The sequence below is a fragment of the Peromyscus eremicus genome, chromosome 4 (assembly GCF_949786415.1).
Source record: "Peromyscus eremicus chromosome 4, PerEre_H2_v1, whole genome shotgun sequence".
NCBI classification, from domain to species: Eukaryota; Metazoa; Chordata; class Mammalia; order Rodentia; family Cricetidae; genus Peromyscus; species Peromyscus eremicus.
Window position 1 is genome coordinate 95,900,457 of NC_081419.1, and position 17,264 is coordinate 95,917,720.

The window sequence follows — 17,264 nt, forward strand, 5'->3', positions numbered from 1 at the left end:
ACATGTACTGTTTTTCCTGTGTTTCTTTTTCAGGGACAGGGTTCTGACCAAACCCTAACATTTTCTGTATCTAAGAACTGATTTACTGATTTCTTTTCCAGCTTTTTTTTTTTTTTTTTTTAATAAGTAAAAGGATATGTTGTCTTCTACTAAATGGTGTTGTTCCTGGGCTAGAAAGCATACCAGAGGCATTTGTGTGTTTATCATTGCATGTTCAATGTAGCTGCTACTCAATGATTGTAGAGGCTGTGGTTATTCTCCCCTCTGTTTAGACTGAGCAAAGACAGCAAGAAGCAGTACCAGTGCTAAAGAGTTCACAAATACAGTTTTTTTGTTTTTCAAGATAGGGTTTCACTGTATTGTGTAGCCTTGGCTGTCCTGGATCTCGGAGATCTGCTTGCCTCTGCCTCCCCAGTGCTGGATTAAAGGCATGTGCCACCACCGACTGGCTAATTAAGGTTTTTATAGTGATTGAGTTTACCATTGTACTTTAGTGAGCTATCACTGAGCCTAGCCATAGACTGAACAGTTACTTACCTGTTTACTTATGAAGGAGAAATCCATAGTTGTTTTAATGGAGTTACCTAAGTTTAATGACATACAAATGATTTTTTTATAAGGCTATCTATTTTGATTTTATTTTTTTAAATGCTTAAAAATTGAAGTTTAGTAGTATGTCTCTCTCTTTTTTAAAGTGGAAATTGATGACTTGAAAAAGATTACCAATTCATTGACTGTGCTTTGCAGTGAAAAACAGAAGCAAGAAAAGGTAAGAGCAAGCAGTACAGAGAAATGACTTTCGTTAGGGTGGGGCTGTGGGCAGAGTTCCCTCAGAATTCAAGAGCATTGAAATTCTCAGAACTGAACAGCAGTGTGGTGCCTGTTGTCTCCATTCACAGACATTTGTGTTCTTTTCTGAGACAATAAAAATTGCTGTAGCTTTAGCATCTCTTTGAGTGCTTGTTGTGACAGGTGAAATGCCCATAGCAGATAAAGGTTCATGAATTTAACTCTTCCTTCATTTTTAGCAAAGCAAAGCCAAAAAGAAGAAGAAAGGTGTGGTTCCTGGAGGGGGATTAAAGGCCACCATGAAAGACGATCTGGCAGATTATGGTGGATATGATGGAGGATATGTACAAGACTATGAAGACTTCATGTGACGTTTTACCTTCTCCTGGTGTCTTCTTTCTGTTGCCCACAATCCCTTCAACATGTAGCACAACTTCCTTTCTTTTCAGTTCTGCCAAATGCTACAATCAGAAGTGCAGTATCTTTTGTGCTGGTTATTTAACCCCTTGACACTCAGGTGCTAATGAGCAAATGAGGGAACTTGGATCTTGTTGCCAAGGGGTTAAAATTGGGAACCTCAGTTGCTACTAAATCATAGTTTAAAAACAAAAGAAACCTAATAATGTTGTCATTGTTGCTATCTGATTCCATAGCAGCAGTCACTAAATTGGAAACAAAGGTTGCAACATGACAAAAAAATTGTGTAGTATTTACCAGCACCATTCAGTAATACAGCCTTAACCATACCTCCTTGAACTACTTCATAACTTGTCAAGAAAAGCAGTTTGCAGCAAACAAGGGCATGTGGGATGCACCTAGTATTAAAATTGCTTTGTCTTAAAATTGAGAGTGAGGATATTAAAAACATGTTGTGAAGAAGACTGCTTATCTCAGAGCGAAGATACTGTGGCTGAAAATACTAGTTTGATACTTAAGATTTTAATGACCAAAACCCTTCAACTTTGAAGCTGAAGAAGGTAAACCTCTCCATTATTACAGTGCAAGTGGTGGACGCTCCAGTCATTGACTGTCTGGTTATTTATCGGCCTATCTCTACTGATGGAGGACTTCAGGTGGGGGAGGGAACTCTGTTTCTATTTGCCTGATTCAAGTGTCAGAAACAAATCTTTCTGTTCTAGGCTGCAACGGAAAAACTTAACAGGGTTTTGGCATTTCCTTTTCTTTATAAAACATGCTCAGCAAACTGCACTAGTTAACTACAGTTTGGTAAATTGTTATGTTAACAATTATGACATCTGCAATGTTTTATAAAGCAACTAATTTAATAAAATCACTATTGTGAGGACTTAAATTTTGTGTTACCTCCCAAGAGATAGTTAAGAGTACAGGATGCCGCTCTTGGGTGGAGTTCTCTGTGTACTAAGGCTTAACCAGTGCCTGATGTAGTTACAGCTTCGAAGCAAGAATGTTCGGGGTCTTTAGTTTAGTGTAGAGCAACAGAGGCTGCCTTCCTCTTGTTTATTTGGGAAATTATCTTGTTTAGATGCTAAGGCCCAATTAAGTACCTAGAACTATTTATTTGGAATATTGGCGCCAACTGCTCACGTTATTACAGTAAACATAAATTGGGTGATCATTTTAAGTAATTTAACCAAATTTTTGGTTAGTTCCCCCCCCCCATAATTGTCACAACCAGCATAAAAATTTTTAATTTCTCTTCTATAGGCAATAGGAACCTCAAAGCTCTGTAGACTACTTAGTGGAAAACAGGACCATCTAAATGACTTGAATTAATAGAAGGCCGTGACTACACAGCAATAACTATAGTAAATACTGTTGAAGGCAGACAAGGGCTAAGATCTCCTTAGCAGTAATAATGACAGACACTGAATTAAAACCTATTTTATTATAGAAAGATCAGTTTCTAACTCATGAAAATGTATCACCTGTTCCTTAACTGTGTAAATAAGATTAAATTGCTTTGAAACTGGAACCTGCAGGCACAGGTATTCTTTAATCACTACACTACAGTTTCTCCTAATGTAGAAGACATTCTAACAAGCTTTTGATCTTAATACCAATTTCTCCTTCATTCCCTACAGCCACAAATGACTGATGTGATATTGTGTATTTCTGGGCCTTTTACCTCAAGTGGGGATAAAGATCTCCAAATACTTTATTGCCATATTAGGTACAAAAAACAATCAGGCATCTTTCAGATCTTCTAACCGGCGAGCATATCTTTAAGACAGCATCCTGTTTGAGGGTCCTTCAGAAGCACATTTACAATTTCAAAAAATTTGTGTTCATATGCCAACTTGTAATGCAGGTAGATATCTTCACAATATGAAAGTAACTTCTTCAGGTTCTCTGTGACCCTGTCGGTAGGCTGGTGTTGTTTATATCTACACAGAAATGTGTAAAGTATAGGTTAAATACTGTCTCATCAACAAGGGGGGGGGGTCAGCTCTGCCACCACTATCTGCAGGGGTGTCACAGCTTAGGAAATTATCAAGCTAGTATTAGATTTTGATGAATTAATTTAATTAAAAACAAGTATGTTGCTGGACATTGGTAGTTCATACCTTTAATCCCAGCACTTAGGAGGCAGAGATAGGCAGATCTCTGAGTTTGAGGCCAGCCTGGTCTACAGAACAAGTTCTGGGACAGCCAGGGCTATACAGTGAAACCTTTGTCTTGGCCAAAAAAAAAAGCAAAATATGTCAGCACCCACCTTAATTAACTTTAGTACTACTGCAAAAGACACTTTTGCTAGAGTTTCTGGTTCACAATCAATTTTTTTCCTTTTTAAAAAAGACAGCTTCTCCATATGTAGCCCTGACTGTCCTGGCACACACTAGGACTTGAAGCAAGTGCTGTGATTAGAATCAACTTTAATACTTACTTTTTGGAAATGTCTTCAAATATATTGGGTCTTAGTAACTTTTGCTGTTTAAATTCTTCCAAGTAACTAAAGTCTCCTTTAAGAATCACTTGTTGGTAGAGAACTTCAGCCCAATCAGGAACAAAGTCATAGGCCTCAGCTACAATAGAAGCCTTAGAGGGATGTAAGTGAAGGGAAGGGGGCTGTTAGATCCCATGCTGTGGGAAACTGAAGGCAAAGTCTAGGAAACAGTACTGTATATGGTGAGTTATGATCACAGTGGTAAAGGCTATCAGGTTGTCTGGTGTTGGCATTTCCCTCCCATAAAACTCCCTCCCGTGACTTGTTTTTAGTCTTCCTCATAATGGACAGTAAAACTGATGTGAATACTTATTTCCATAACGTAACTGTGTGGGAAGCAGGAAAGAGCTGATGCTGGGACATTATTCCCTTTCATTTTAAAGGACTAGAACCAATCTCAGTGCTAACCTGCATGCACCATTCCATGGGCACAGTCTGTAAGATTATTAAAGAGGACAGGCCAAGAAAGTCTCTTAGAACCGTAACTGCCAGACATCCAAATTCTCTAACTTTGCCCAAACGATGTACTAGAGATAATACACCAGATAGTGCTGGGAGTGTGCCTTAGATGGTGGAACATTTGCCTAGCATTTGTGAAGATCTGAATTACTACAAAACACATGCACATCCATCTCAAATTGCCTCTTCGTGGTACTATTAGCTAAATTGGGATAACTAGTTTGCCCTGGGTCTGTCCCTAGCCCTGAGACCTCAGTCACTCAGCCTCTGGGCACCAAGAGTGAGACACACCACAGGATTATACTGGCAGTACCTGTCAAAGTGTTCTTACCTGGTAGAACCTAGGTAGGGCCATGATACAGTCCATTAGTTTCTGATGGCCCAAGTTGATAAGCATTATGTTCTGACCAGTGTTCAGAAAGTGAATCTGCAGTGTTATCAACTTGGTGAGCCGGTTACAGTGGAGGGCCTGTCGCACACAGGAGTCCTGGGACAGGTGGAGGAAGCACAAGAAGGGAGATTTGTATTGTTACCATATCTTCTGTACTCACGTACTCTGACCTTCGCTTGACCCATTCCACACTCCCTCTTCACTTGGAAGAGCCCAAGCCAAAGTAATTTCTCCTACTACGGATGCCAGTGCCAGGCCAGAATAACACTGGTTACCTTGGCATAACTCTCCGCTGCATCCAACATCAGAGTCAGGGCTTTAAGCAGCAGTTGTTTTAGTTGGGCTCCATCCTTGAGGCTTTCCTCTGTAGAATAAAGGACACTTGTTATAAAGCTGAGTGCCTTCTCAGACCACTCAGTGAAGGCAGCAGGCTAGATGAGAGACACAGAATCTAAGTATATTCATAGGAATATTTCACTCAGGCAAGAAATGTCCTTACTAGAACTTAACTCCAGGGTTTGATGGATAACACCCTAGGAGGGTAGTCCTAAGGTTCAGATGCTTCTGTGAACTGCCATCCCCTGCCATCTGGGGCCTTACTCAAGAGCTGGCAGGGTTAGTGTTAGCACCTCTGTGGAGGTGCTACACCTCACTCACCCCAGGGTTGAGACTCAATCAGCTTCAGTTGGATACAGGCCGCTGCCTCGTGATTCTCCCCTATCTCCCGGCACATGCTAAAGCACAGGGCAATCATATTGTGCTTTTCGCTGTCTCCAGGGCGGCAGCGTTTGATGTAGTCTAGCAAGGCTGTCTTCAGGGTGCCACTCTGCCCAGGAAAAAAGGGATATCCAAAGTCTTAACCAGGGACCACAGGGGAGATCAGCTGAGTCCCTTGGTTTTATAAACTGCGGAAAATACCCAAGGAAGGTAAATAATGAAAATGACTACAAAATCTTAAGCTGTCTTGAGGATAAGGGAACAGACGTGTTCTTGTTGAGAGTATAAAGTTAACTTGACCAGATAAAGGCAGCTGTAAGAGCACACACTGACCTACTATTCTGTTTGCTAGGACTCTATCCTGAAGACACAAGTGTGAAGGTGAATGCAACAGATTTAACACCATTAATTAAAAGCAGCCTGGATGCCCCAAATAAAGGCTAAGAATACCTTGTAGCCATTAAATTGCTGAAGGGAGGCCCCCGTCCCCACTGGGGAATTGAACCCAGGGCTAAGCACATGCTTTACTACTTAACTATGGCCTCTGCCACTCAGACTACTTTGACTTGAGAAATAGCCACAGCAGACACTGTAAAAGGAGAACCTCAATTATCCCTTATTTTCAAAGCATAAAATTTTGCTAAAATGTGGATTTTTATATTTTTGGGGTACATGTGCAAAGAAAAGGGGTATATCAAATCAGCAGTGGCTGTCTCCAGATGGTGGACACTGAGGTCTTCCATATTGTTTTCTAAGTGTCTTATATGGAGTATGTATTACTTTTGTAATCAGAAAAAAAGTTATTAAAAAATTTTAAATGCAAAAGTGCCTCAAAACAACAATTTTAAAATCTGGGGATCCTGAAGATGGACCTGTGAAGGGTCCCTTTGTCATCAGCAGGGTTGTCTTGAAACGGCCTAACAGATTTTTCTTAACTTTGTATTTTTTGACAGGAGAAATGAACAAAGACAACCCTCCAACCCATATGCTTTGTAAACATTGTATGAGTGACATACCTCATGTCATGGCATATAATGGGGATAAAGAGGCCCAAAGACCCAGCAAGCCAGGCCTCTGTTTACAAGGCTTCTTCCTGGTTGTTATAAGTATCTGCTTCCTATCTTGGTATTTTTGTTTTGTTTTGTTTTGTTTTTTTACTTACTGGCTTTAGAGTTGTTTTTTTTTTTTCCATGCAATATATTTTGATCCTATTCTTTTCTCTCCAACTCCTCCTATATCCTCCCTACCCACCCAGCTTCATGTTCTTCCTTTTTAAAAAAAAAAAAAAAAAAAGCCAAAAAGAAAAGTACCAAACCAAAACTGAAGTTTGTTTTGTGGTGACCAAAAACAAAACAAAACAAAAAAGCATGGAGTTAGAATGTGGTTGACAGACCCGCCATAAGCGACTTCTCTCTCCCAGAAAGTGTCAATTACAAATGACTTCCTGGTGGGTTTGTGTCCTTTTCCCTTTTCCTGTGCTGGAATTTTGTCTGGTTTGAACTTGGGCTGGGTTGGTGCATGCCTCCAGTTCCTGAGTGTATCAGCCCTGTTACGTCTGGAAGATGTGGCTTCCTTACAGCTGTCTAACCTTCCTGGCTTTTAACATGTTCTGCCCTCACTTCAGAATTAGATGCCTGAGCCCTCTGTCAGAATGGGAGACCTGCCCTGGCTCTCAACATATTTTGTCTGAAGGGGAAAAAAAAATACTCTGGCAATGCTTAAGCACATCCTCAGCAGTGACAGGTTCTCAAGGGGGTGTGTTCTTACCAGAACAGGCACTATTTTAACAATAGGGGTTAAAGGCTGAGGTGGAGAAAGGCAAACATTTTCTTCAATAGTTAGCATCAATATCATGACATAGTCTTTGAACTGTAGCTTAAGTCACTGGTGATGGTGTGCACCCAGGGGAAGTCCTTGGCCTCTATGAACACTGTAGAGCTCTACACAGATACATTCCCAAGAGCAGGAGGGGCTCATTCTGGAGCTCATTACTAAACGTACCGGATCTAGCTTCTTCCTCATCAGAACTTCAAAATAGTGCTTTTGATGCAGCAAGTCAAATATGTATGTCATCTCATTGTACCTTCCAATGCCGGTGAGGAGGCGTACCTGAGGGAAAGAGTACTTGAGTTGCTGGAGCCAAACCACTACCATCACCGAATGCCAAGCTCCATGGTGAGAAGGGTTAATGGTCAGGCTGCCATGCTTTATTCCCTCCCAATCACTCAACTGAGGCTTCTCTGGATAATTTGGAAATGAATCTTTGGGATGTCATTGGCTGTCACCCCTTGTCCTTTTTTAACTGACTACCAAGTGCTACAAAATGCCTTTCTGAGTGGGTGCTTCCTCTTGTCACTCCTCATCCCACTGAGGTGCATTTTACCTACCTATGTGGGTCAATTCGGAGACACATTATGCTTGAACCTTGTTTGGAGAAACAGTTCTTTCCCCTCGAAAAGTTGACTTACCTGGCAAGAAGGTACAATAGCCCTGGGACATGGCAGGGGACATCTTTCTACTCTTTTGGGACACTTACTTTAACAAATCAACCAGGAACAAAGGGCTGAACTGTCTGCCAGTAATCAAGCAGATGTGGGGATCCAGAGGGCAGAATTCCCCAAGACCTTATCAGCTGTGAGCTGGGGCCCTTGTCTGTTTCTCTTCAAAGCTGCCTCAGGATGAGAGTGGGTTTGAGGGGACTACTCACCACCAGCCCGTACTCCTCGTTGGGAGCCAAGTGGTTATCTGTAAGCATCCGGGCAGCCTGTAGGACTCTGATGATCCCCTCCATGTGGCATGTAAAGGTGAAGCAGTGATGGGCCAGGATCAGGAGCTCTGTGGCTGGGTAGTTGGACATGGATAAGACGGGCTTGTAACTACTGTTGACTTTTGCTTGGCAAGAAAGTGAAGGGCCTGGCAGAGAGTGCCCTCTCTAGAGAGCTCTCATCCTCTGACAGGCTTAAACTTAAATAGCAAGAACTGGAAGCAGTCTAAAGGTGCTACAGCAGTACAGAAGTTTTAGTTATAAAGGACTTACTGCAGGACAGCTCCCCGTGGGGGACAGAGGGAATCTTGTCCAGCAACTTCATGCCTACCAGTGTGCGGTCTTGACACACAGCAGTTAGCTGAAGAAATGTCTGGCTTTCCTCTGCTGGGTTGAAAGGCTGCTTTTCTCCTGCACAGAAAGATATGGAGACAGGCACTGAGTTTGCCATAAGAGAGCTGGCAAAAGGACCAGAGCATGGGGCCAGGAGGCCAGCTTTGGCCAGGCTTGGCAGCGGGAGGGAATGCTGACAGCTCTTTCCATCTGGTCTTACAGGACAGGGGCATTCTTCAGAGGCAGAACTGTTCTAACCATGATCATAAAACAATACAGAGCAATAAGATGAATGTAAAGGATTCTTTTTAACAATCTGGAATCTTGAAAGGACAACATACAAGCTGTGTATGAGTGTAACATTCAAATCTTTAGTACTGGGAAACAGTGCTGTCCGAGGTTGGGGAGGTCTGGAGAGAAGGATACCTGTTCCCTCTGATGAGGTCAGCAGTTCTCGGGTCACCTCTTCAGCCACTAGTTCAGCTACAGTGTCTGGCTCAAGGCCCTGCGTGCTAATGAAGACCTGGGCTTGTCTGCATCGGTCAGGCCGCTGAGAAGCCAAGATTGTCCGGAGCGTGGCTTCACTGTCCCTGGCAGCAATATCTGCATAGGAGCAGCCCAACTCCTAAGTGGAAGTAACAGGAGCAGAGTCAGTTTTTAAGCAAAAAGTAGGAGAACACATTCTGAAATGTGTGGGCAGACCACTGCTGCCTGAGCTTAGCAATCCCAGAATCCCAGAAGCAGCCAGTAGTGTGCCTTCTAGTCCTGCCATTTTAACAAGTCAGGTTCCTCACCTCGTGATGAACACTGGTCTTTTCAATCATGCAGTGTAAAGGAGTGGAATGAAATGTGAGAGACCCCTTATTCCTGGAGCATAAGCTGAGGCCTCAGTCTCCAGAGACCCCAGTCTAAGGCAAAGGGCTGCACTGCTCAGCCTTGTTTCCCTCTAGCTTCGCACTTTCTGTTTTTCAACCAGCACAGGGCCACACACAAATCCTGGCTGCTCTGGATTTTTTACAATAAGGGGATGAAGCAGGAGACAAGGTCTCACTACACAGCCCAGGCTGGCCTCAAACTCCTGGCAATCCTGCCTCGGTATCCCAAGTGCTAGGATTAAAGGCTTAAGCCGTCTCTCTTTGTATGCATCAAATGTTTTTTATTGTAATGTTTGAATCATAAAGCAAAATCATGAAGTCTAGAAGGAACTCATGTTCAAATCACTATTTATAGACAAGAGCCAGGAGCCCATGGAAGGTTAGTACCTTGCCCTATGTTTCGGCTGACTGAGCTATAGCCAAGACTCAAACTGACCTGGCATCCTCCGCACTCGTCCCCAGAGGGACCAACATCTTGACAAGGGCCTTACGTACAAGTCATAGTTCCCTGTTTTCTTGTGGCTTTGGGGATCCAGGGACCCTGCTCATGTTAGGCACACACTCTACCCCTGATTCTTTCACACTGTCCAAATTCTGCCACTGTCCAAAGTCCAATTTTGCCACTGTCCAAAGTACCCCAACTTCCCACTTCCCTTTCTGACAGTGCTCCTGTGGGGATCCCCCTCTTGCACATACCTTGGCAAGTTCATACAGACAGAGGACCTGCCGGCAGTAGTTCTTCCCATGGAGGCACTGGCTTGTGAGAGCTCGGAGATTCCTTGCCACTTCATCCGTAGATGGCAGCATCATAAATGACTGACTATCCAAACTGGAAGCTGAAAGCAAACCCAAGTCTCAAGAGAGCTTTAGACTGGCCTCTCCTGAGCTCCCCATGACTTTATCACTCTGAAAAGCACTCCCCATCCCCTGAACTGAACTCCCATGATGCTCCTGGGTCTGGGGCCACTCTGACAGGGCCCCACTTAAACTTGGATCACCACCTTTCAGGAAATCCAGCCATGATTTCTTCAATGATCTCACACTACCTCAGACTCAAAGCTTCCTGCATACTCTAGAGGTCAGCACCAAGACACTGTCAGATCCCTCTGCTCCTGAATTCCGCCTCGGTTTACACAGCCAACACATCTCCTGATCTCCAGACTATCTCTCAACCTCCTTGGTCCTCACTTCACCCTGCTCTGCCCCCGGCTGCCGGCCTCCCTTCTCCTTCAAATCATTCCTTCACAGTCTTATTCTGGGTTTTTAAAAAGGAAATCGTAAGGCCAGGCATGCAGCTCAGTGGTAGAGTGCTTGCCTTAGGTACAATCCCAGTACTGTAAAAATCCCAAGCCCTAGCCTGAAATAGGAGAAATGTTGCTTACTTGGTAAAAGGTTTCTATAAGGAAAAAAAATAAAAGTAGAATATATAACACTTAGTTGTTTCCTTTTTGTCTCTTAACATCTTATTCTTAGCACCAGCTAGCCTGAAACTCATTTTTGTAGCCCAGGCTGGCCTTAAGTTTGAAGTGATTGTCCTGCTTCAGCTTCCCAAGTGCTTAGATTATAGATGTGAGCTGCTGCCTTGCTGTTTGTGTAGCACAGCAGGGTTTTACTATCAATCAAACACCACTAAACTATGGAACATCCGTTCCGTAGAATAATCCTTCCTCATTGGAGTCTGTTGGTACATCCTGACAGGAAACCATTTAGATTAATATGACAGAGTCTAACTTTGGGGAAATGTTTTGTATGTGCTTGCACTGGCATGCAGAAAGTAACATGTACCATGCAAGCAAAAGACTGGCATTCTGAGAGCTTAGAAAAGATAGCACTGGATTCACTTTCCACACTTTGCATGACTGCCCTCTGTCATTTGTTACACTAAGCATGGCACACTTTCATGCTTATATTAAGCATCAGGAGCTGAAGCTGCGGCTCACTTGGCCAAGTGCTTGCCTAGCATGCCTGGAGCCCTGGGCTCCACTCCCATTATCACAAGTCAGCTCGGTGGCACAAGCCTGTAATCCCAGCACTCCAGAAGCAGACACAGGAAGATTCAGTAAGAAGCTCAAGGTCATCGCTGGCCATGCAGTGACACAAACAAACAGAAAAACAGCTCAAGTCTAAAAACATACATTTTAAAAGTGAAGCAGGGTGTTGGGGGACATCTCTCTGATCCCAGTCCTTGGGGGTAGGAGGTCAAGAGTTCAAAGTTATCCTTGGCTACACAGCCAGTTGGAGGCCAGCCTAGGATATGTCTCAAAACACAACAAACAAACCCCCAAATGCTGGTGGTGGTGACAATAAATGGAGCACAACTCAGGCCCTGTGAATCCCTCACCAAGGGCATTGAGTGCTAGCAAGGTGATTCTGGCCCGCTGCACTCTGTTCCTTCCCCGAACTCCGGCTGTATAACTCCTAGACACACAGTGGCTGTATGCGGAGCCTGAGAGCAAAGCAGGGCCACTGGAGATGACCAGAACTGGCATTTCCTGTGTCTAGTAGGCTGTAGAAACCCAGACCTGAGCACGGAGACAGAGGAGAGACTCCATAGGGATGAGCACTCGAGCAAGCGCTAGTACTGTTTTTAAGGTGGAGCATAAACGCCTGTGCTTCCTCTCCCCCCACCCTGGCATCCAAGCCACCTTGTTTTTAAGGTGGAGCATAAATGCCTGTGCTTCCTCTCCCCTGCCCTGGCATCCAAGCCACCTTGGCAGTGGTGGCCGATGCTGCAGTGGCAGCTGGAGTGCATTGGGGGTTGGGAGGAGGTAAACCATACTGCTTTTTGGAGAGAGAATCTGGGCTCAATTCCCAGCACTCACATGGCAGCTCACAACCGCCCCTAACTCCTGTCCCGGGGGCGGGGGATGCTCTCTTCTGCCTGCTGAGGGCAATGGATACCCACGTGGTGCACAAACATGGGGTCTATAGTGAGTTCCAGGCCAGCCAGGGACACATAGAAAGACCCTGTGTCAAAAAGAGGTGAGGGGCTGAGAAATGGCTCAGCAGCTAAGAACACTGGCTGCTCTTCTAGAGGATTCTCAGAATCCACATGGAGACTTACAACTGTCTATAACTATTTCCACTGGATCCAATGCCCTGTACCAGTCTCTGCGAGTACCAGGCACACACGGTGCACAGATATACACACAGTGAAAAACACCCATGCACATTTCTTAAAACAACAACAACAACAAAAAAAAAAAAACAATGCACATTGTGGTAGAAAAGAAAACAGTCCAAATCATCCAAAAAGCAGGAAAAAAAAGGTTTCCTCAAAATCACAAACTACCACATCTCATCCAAAAGCCAAAGGATAACCTGCATAGTTATATAATTATAAAAGGAACTCATAAGTTTAAATATTCTGAAATGAAGCCTCTAGATTCAGATTTGAGGAAATAACATCAAGTCAGCCATGGCAGCTCATGCCTCCAATCCAGCACTTGAGAGGTGGAAGCAGGAGGGTCAGGGGTTCCAGCATCATCCTCAGGTACACGGTACACAGGGAATTAAAGGCCAGCCTAGGCTACAGAAGATCTTGGAAGGGGTGGGGGTGAGGTGGGAATGGCGTTCAGAAAGTAAAAGAAGGTATAATTTCCAATTCATAAAACCAGCATTATCCCAACTGCTTAAAAAGAAAAGAAAAACAAACAAACAAAAACTATTTTTAAATAGTGAACTACAGCTGGGTGTGGTGGCACACGCCTTTAGTCCCAGCACTCCAAAGGCAGGCGGATCTCTGTGATTTTGAGGACCGCCTGGTCTACAAAGCGAGTTCCAGGACAGCCAGGGCTACGTAGAGGGACCCTGTCTCAAAAAACAAAACAAAACAAAACAAGTAAACTAGAGAATACTCCCCAAGAACATAAACACAAAAGCCCTCAGCTAAAGAGCTAATCAATCCCAGCTGTATTTCTCAAAAGGGTAACGTGTCGGGAAGAGTTTACCTGAGAACGCAAGGTTGGTTCAGTATTTAAAAATCAATAAACATCTCTCATATTAATAGTTTAAAGATCAGATCAACAGATGCAGAGGCCGACACAATGGAACACTGAACAACAACGATAAAAATCTATCCCCAAACTCAGAGTGCTTTCCTCCAAGGACCAGCAGCAAGGGGTGTGCCCGCGGCCACCCCACCTAACAGAGTCTCAGCCCAGCCAGCACACTGACACCTAAAATTCTGTCTCACCAGCTCTTATCTGTCTACATATGACATGTCTATGTAGAAATCCCAAGAAAAATAAGAAAACACATAGACAAATCAAGTCCAACGAGGTCAAACGGTGAATAACACAAAAGTCTATCCTGTTTCTATATGCTACCAATGTGTAATTGTAAACTCTAACAAACATTTGATTTTTAATTTGTGTGTGTGTGTGTGTGTGTGTGTGTGTGTGTGTGAGAGAGAGAGAGAGAGAGAGAGAGTGTGTGTGTGCGCGTGTGCGCGGCAGCAGAGTTTAGAAGAAGGTGTGGTCCCCTGGAGCCAGAGTTACAGGTCGTTGTAATGACCTGACTAGGATGCTGGGAACCAAACCCTGCAAACGTGCTGTGTGTGCTTTATATCAGCTTTTTCCCCTAGACCCGTCAGTCCTGGAACTTGCTATATAGACCAAACTAGCCTTGAATTCACAGAAAGCTACTTGCACCTGCCTCCTGAATAAAGGCATGTGCTCAGATGCCTGGTTTTATTTTTGTTTTGAGACAGTTTGATTATGTAGTCCTTGGGTGGCCTCAAACCCATGGGCAATCCTGCTTCTGCCTCCCAGTGCTGGCTAATATAATATTTATATCATTTCCATCAACTAAAGTAGCTACCAGACAAAGTGAATTCCCCTAACCTGATCTATAGGCTAGATATAAAAGGTTTTACCTGTTGACTCGTTAATTACCTTGTTTACACATTACTCCTTCATTTAGGGTAACTGACATCCCGAGAGGCCCCTCAGTTTTGGAGATAGCACGGCACCTTGTGTGTCGCCCTGTACTTACAGCTGTGGGCTTTCCGAAGAGGGGCGCTGGGACTCTCCTGGTCCTCAGGCGGCAGCATGGCACTTGGGAGCAGAGCGCGGATCTCCGAGTGCAGGTCCTCCATGCTGGCCTCCGCGGACGCCAAGGCCCTGCAGTGCAGCACCAGCACTACATCCCGACTGTAGAAGTGGAAATACCGACACACTCTGCTTGCTTCATGCACACGGCCGTCGTCCAGCAGCTGTCCAATCAAAACATTCAGCGACTCCCGCGCCTTCCAATCCAGTCCGTCCTCACACGTCTCTTTGGATGGGAGACCATTAAGGTCTAAATATTTGGGTGTGTTCAGAGCAGCAAGCTTGGAGAAGGAAAACTCATCGGCTAAGCTAGCCAAGGAAAGTAGTTCAGCAGCAGCTGACGTCTGCTGAGGGCTGGGCTGGGTTCCCTCTGGGTCCCCTCCACGGGTGTGCTGGGTGAGACGGCAGATCCAGGTCTCTTTCTCCAGCTCTTGTAGCTCCTCCAAGGGAACCGGCTCTTCTCGGGCAAGCCAGTGCCCTACCAGTGTGAGCAGCAGATGGCGCTCTTCAAGGCTGCCTTGCTCCTCAGTGGGGTGCTCACTCATCACAGGGACCTGGCTGGAGAAGAAGGAGGAGGCTGCCCTGTGCGAAATGGAGTCTTTCTTAAAAATTTCATGGCATTTTTTCCAGAAGTCAATTCTCGCGTGTTTGAGGGACCACTTCTGGGTGTGTTTTAGGGTCTCCATTTCCTGGATTAGCTGTGAAATGGAACAAAGCAGACTTCAGCCCTTGCTGGAGTAAAGAAGCATCTTTCCAAATGTTAATGCTCCCTAAGGCCAAGCTGGCCACAAGCAAACCTGGTGTGTACAGAGAGCCTGGGCGGCAGAGGGCGCTGGGTACAATCATGTGAAAAGTCAGGAGGAAAACAATTCTCAATGCATGTACCTGAGTGAGGGCAGAGAAAGCCACCTTATATTTATCCTGTTCAAAGGAAATCAGCTCAAGCTTATTCTACAGCAGTGGTTCTCAACCTCCTAATGCTGCTGCGACCCTTTAATACAGTTCCTCATGTTGTGGTGACCCCCAACCGTAAAATTATTTCCATCACTACTTCATGGCTGTAATTTTGCTACTGTTATGGATCATAATCTAAATATCTGATATGTGACCTCCAGGTTGAGAACTGCTGTTCTACAGGCGAAGCTTACATCAGAAACATGTATTCTTCCATACATGCCAAGTGTGGTCACTTCTGAAGCACTGTACAGCCTGTGGCCTGCACCCCATTGGTTCCCTGCTAGGAGTCTGAGTAACCTAACTAACTGGTCTACCTGCTCGGTCACCAGGCTGTCCGCAGGTAACGCTGCTAAGTCAGCCACTCTCCTGGCCACAGCAAACTGTCCATCTGCCTTCAGCTTTTCCAAAATAGATCTACACTCATGCTGGAAATTCTCAGGGCTGTAGCTGGTGATGACTGCAGGGTTGATGGCTATAGGTGTATCCTTCAAGATCTGGCTGAGCACACACAGCTTCTGCACATCTGGACCTGTGGAAGAGAGACTCGGTCACATCAGTGCTTCAGTGTTCCAAGGGTTGGGGGAGCCGAAGAAAGGAGAGACAGACACAGGACTTTCTTCTTCGGGTTGTTTTTACTTTTTGTTTGTTTTGAGACAAGGTAGCACATAGCCTAGGCTGGTCTTGAATTCATTAAATAGCCAAGGAAAACCTTGAACTCCTGATTCTTCTGTCTCTGCCTCCCAAGTGCTAAGATTACAGGTGTGTGCCATGTGTCCTATAAAACAAATCTTTTGACTGATTACAAAAGCCCTAAGTTCAGTTCCTCACGTACTCAAAATGCTAAGTGCCATGTATCTATCTACCTTTCTACCTATCATCTATCTATACACACACAAACACATATGTATATGAGTCTACATATGTAAATATGTACATATGTATGTATATATGGCATTTAGCATTTTCAGTGTATGTATGTATGTGTGTGTTCATGTATGAGTGAGTGTGTGTGTGTGTGTGTGTATACACCTGTATACCTTGCAAAAACCTTTACTCAAAGTCTGGCTGAACTTACCTTCTCTAAGAACTGGTACAGATTTAAGCAGCCCATGAAATCAACCTCTATTATACACATGTGTCTTTTATTAGACAGGCTCTCATTGCTAGTCCAGACTGGCCTCAATCTCATGGCAATTCTCCTGCCTCAGCCTCCTGGGTACTGGTATGCCCAGATAAGTGGCTAAGATTGGTGCTTTTCAAGGCCATAGCAATGTACTAACCTTGAAGACAATGACTCAGGCTAGTGAGCTCTCTCTCTCTCTCCTTCCCTCCCTCCTTCTCTCTCTCTCTCTCTCTCTCTCTCTCTCTCTCTCTGTGTGTGTGTGTGTGTGTGTGTCTCTGTGTGGTCATTTGCTCACTCAATACCAGCATCATAAGTTGGAGACACAGGCTTGTAGGGCAGCTGCGACTGTACTGGCCTGTCCTCAGGCATGGCTACTATACACTATCCTCAGGCATGGCTACTATACACTATCCTCAGGCATGGCTACTATACACTATACTCAGAGTGGAGCAATATTTGCTCTGTCTGCTAGTTATTCAACACAGGGAGACCCAGCTGCACTTCCTGTTGTCCCTGGAAGGATTATCCTAGTAACATTAGGAATCGCCCACTTAGAGAGCTGGCCTAGCATGCATGAGGCCCTGAGTTTGATGCCTAGCACTGCAAGACAGACAGACAGACACAGCAAGGATTCTCTACCAATACTCTGTGTGGCTGGGTTTGCTCCGACTTCCAATTAATATTATGGGAAGCCCATGCATGTCCAGTCACAAGGGAAGGCCCGAGAAACATCCTGTAGAGGCCACTTCTAGCGCTAGCTGTAGAAAGGTAGTTCTAGAGACAGGCAACACACCACACAACAGCAACCAATACAGGCATGCCTTCTCTCTTTGCCCGCAGTATAGAAACCACAAATGTTTTTCTTGGTTTTTGAGACAC

At 44.6% G+C, this 17,264-nt stretch overlaps 2 protein-coding genes across 3 annotated transcripts in view; one reads left to right on the plus strand and one right to left on the minus strand.

Annotated features, from left to right (window-relative positions):
• Eif3j (eukaryotic translation initiation factor 3 subunit J) overlaps nucleotides 1-2,743 on the plus strand; it is a 27,684-nt gene extending 24,941 nt beyond the window's left edge. For both annotated transcript variants that reach the window (XM_059261271.1, XM_059261272.1), the window contains exons 7-8: nucleotides 696-769; nucleotides 1,029-2,743. In XM_059261271.1, the coding sequence (XP_059117254.1) occupies nucleotides 696-769; nucleotides 1,029-1,160 (206 nt within the window). In that variant the 3' untranslated portion in view covers nucleotides 1,161-2,743. The remainder of the gene's footprint in view (nucleotides 1-695; nucleotides 770-1,028) is intronic.
• Nucleotides 2,638-17,264, minus strand: part of Spg11 (SPG11 vesicle trafficking associated, spatacsin) — a 68,062-nt gene continuing 53,435 nt past the window's right edge. Inside the window, exons 28-39 of the mRNA XM_059258933.1 lie at nucleotides 15,577-15,791; nucleotides 14,250-15,003; nucleotides 9,951-10,090; nucleotides 8,806-9,004; nucleotides 8,320-8,457; nucleotides 7,990-8,123; nucleotides 7,284-7,391; nucleotides 5,223-5,391; nucleotides 4,841-4,929; nucleotides 4,506-4,661; nucleotides 3,656-3,807; nucleotides 2,638-3,155 (exon numbers count right to left, since the gene is read on the minus strand). Of these exons, the coding sequence (XP_059114916.1) occupies nucleotides 2,975-3,155; nucleotides 3,656-3,807; nucleotides 4,506-4,661; nucleotides 4,841-4,929; nucleotides 5,223-5,391; nucleotides 7,284-7,391; nucleotides 7,990-8,123; nucleotides 8,320-8,457; nucleotides 8,806-9,004; nucleotides 9,951-10,090; nucleotides 14,250-15,003; nucleotides 15,577-15,791 (2,435 nt within the window). The 3' untranslated portion in view covers nucleotides 2,638-2,974. The remainder of the gene's footprint in view (nucleotides 3,156-3,655; nucleotides 3,808-4,505; nucleotides 4,662-4,840; nucleotides 4,930-5,222; nucleotides 5,392-7,283; nucleotides 7,392-7,989; nucleotides 8,124-8,319; nucleotides 8,458-8,805; nucleotides 9,005-9,950; nucleotides 10,091-14,249; nucleotides 15,004-15,576; nucleotides 15,792-17,264) is intronic.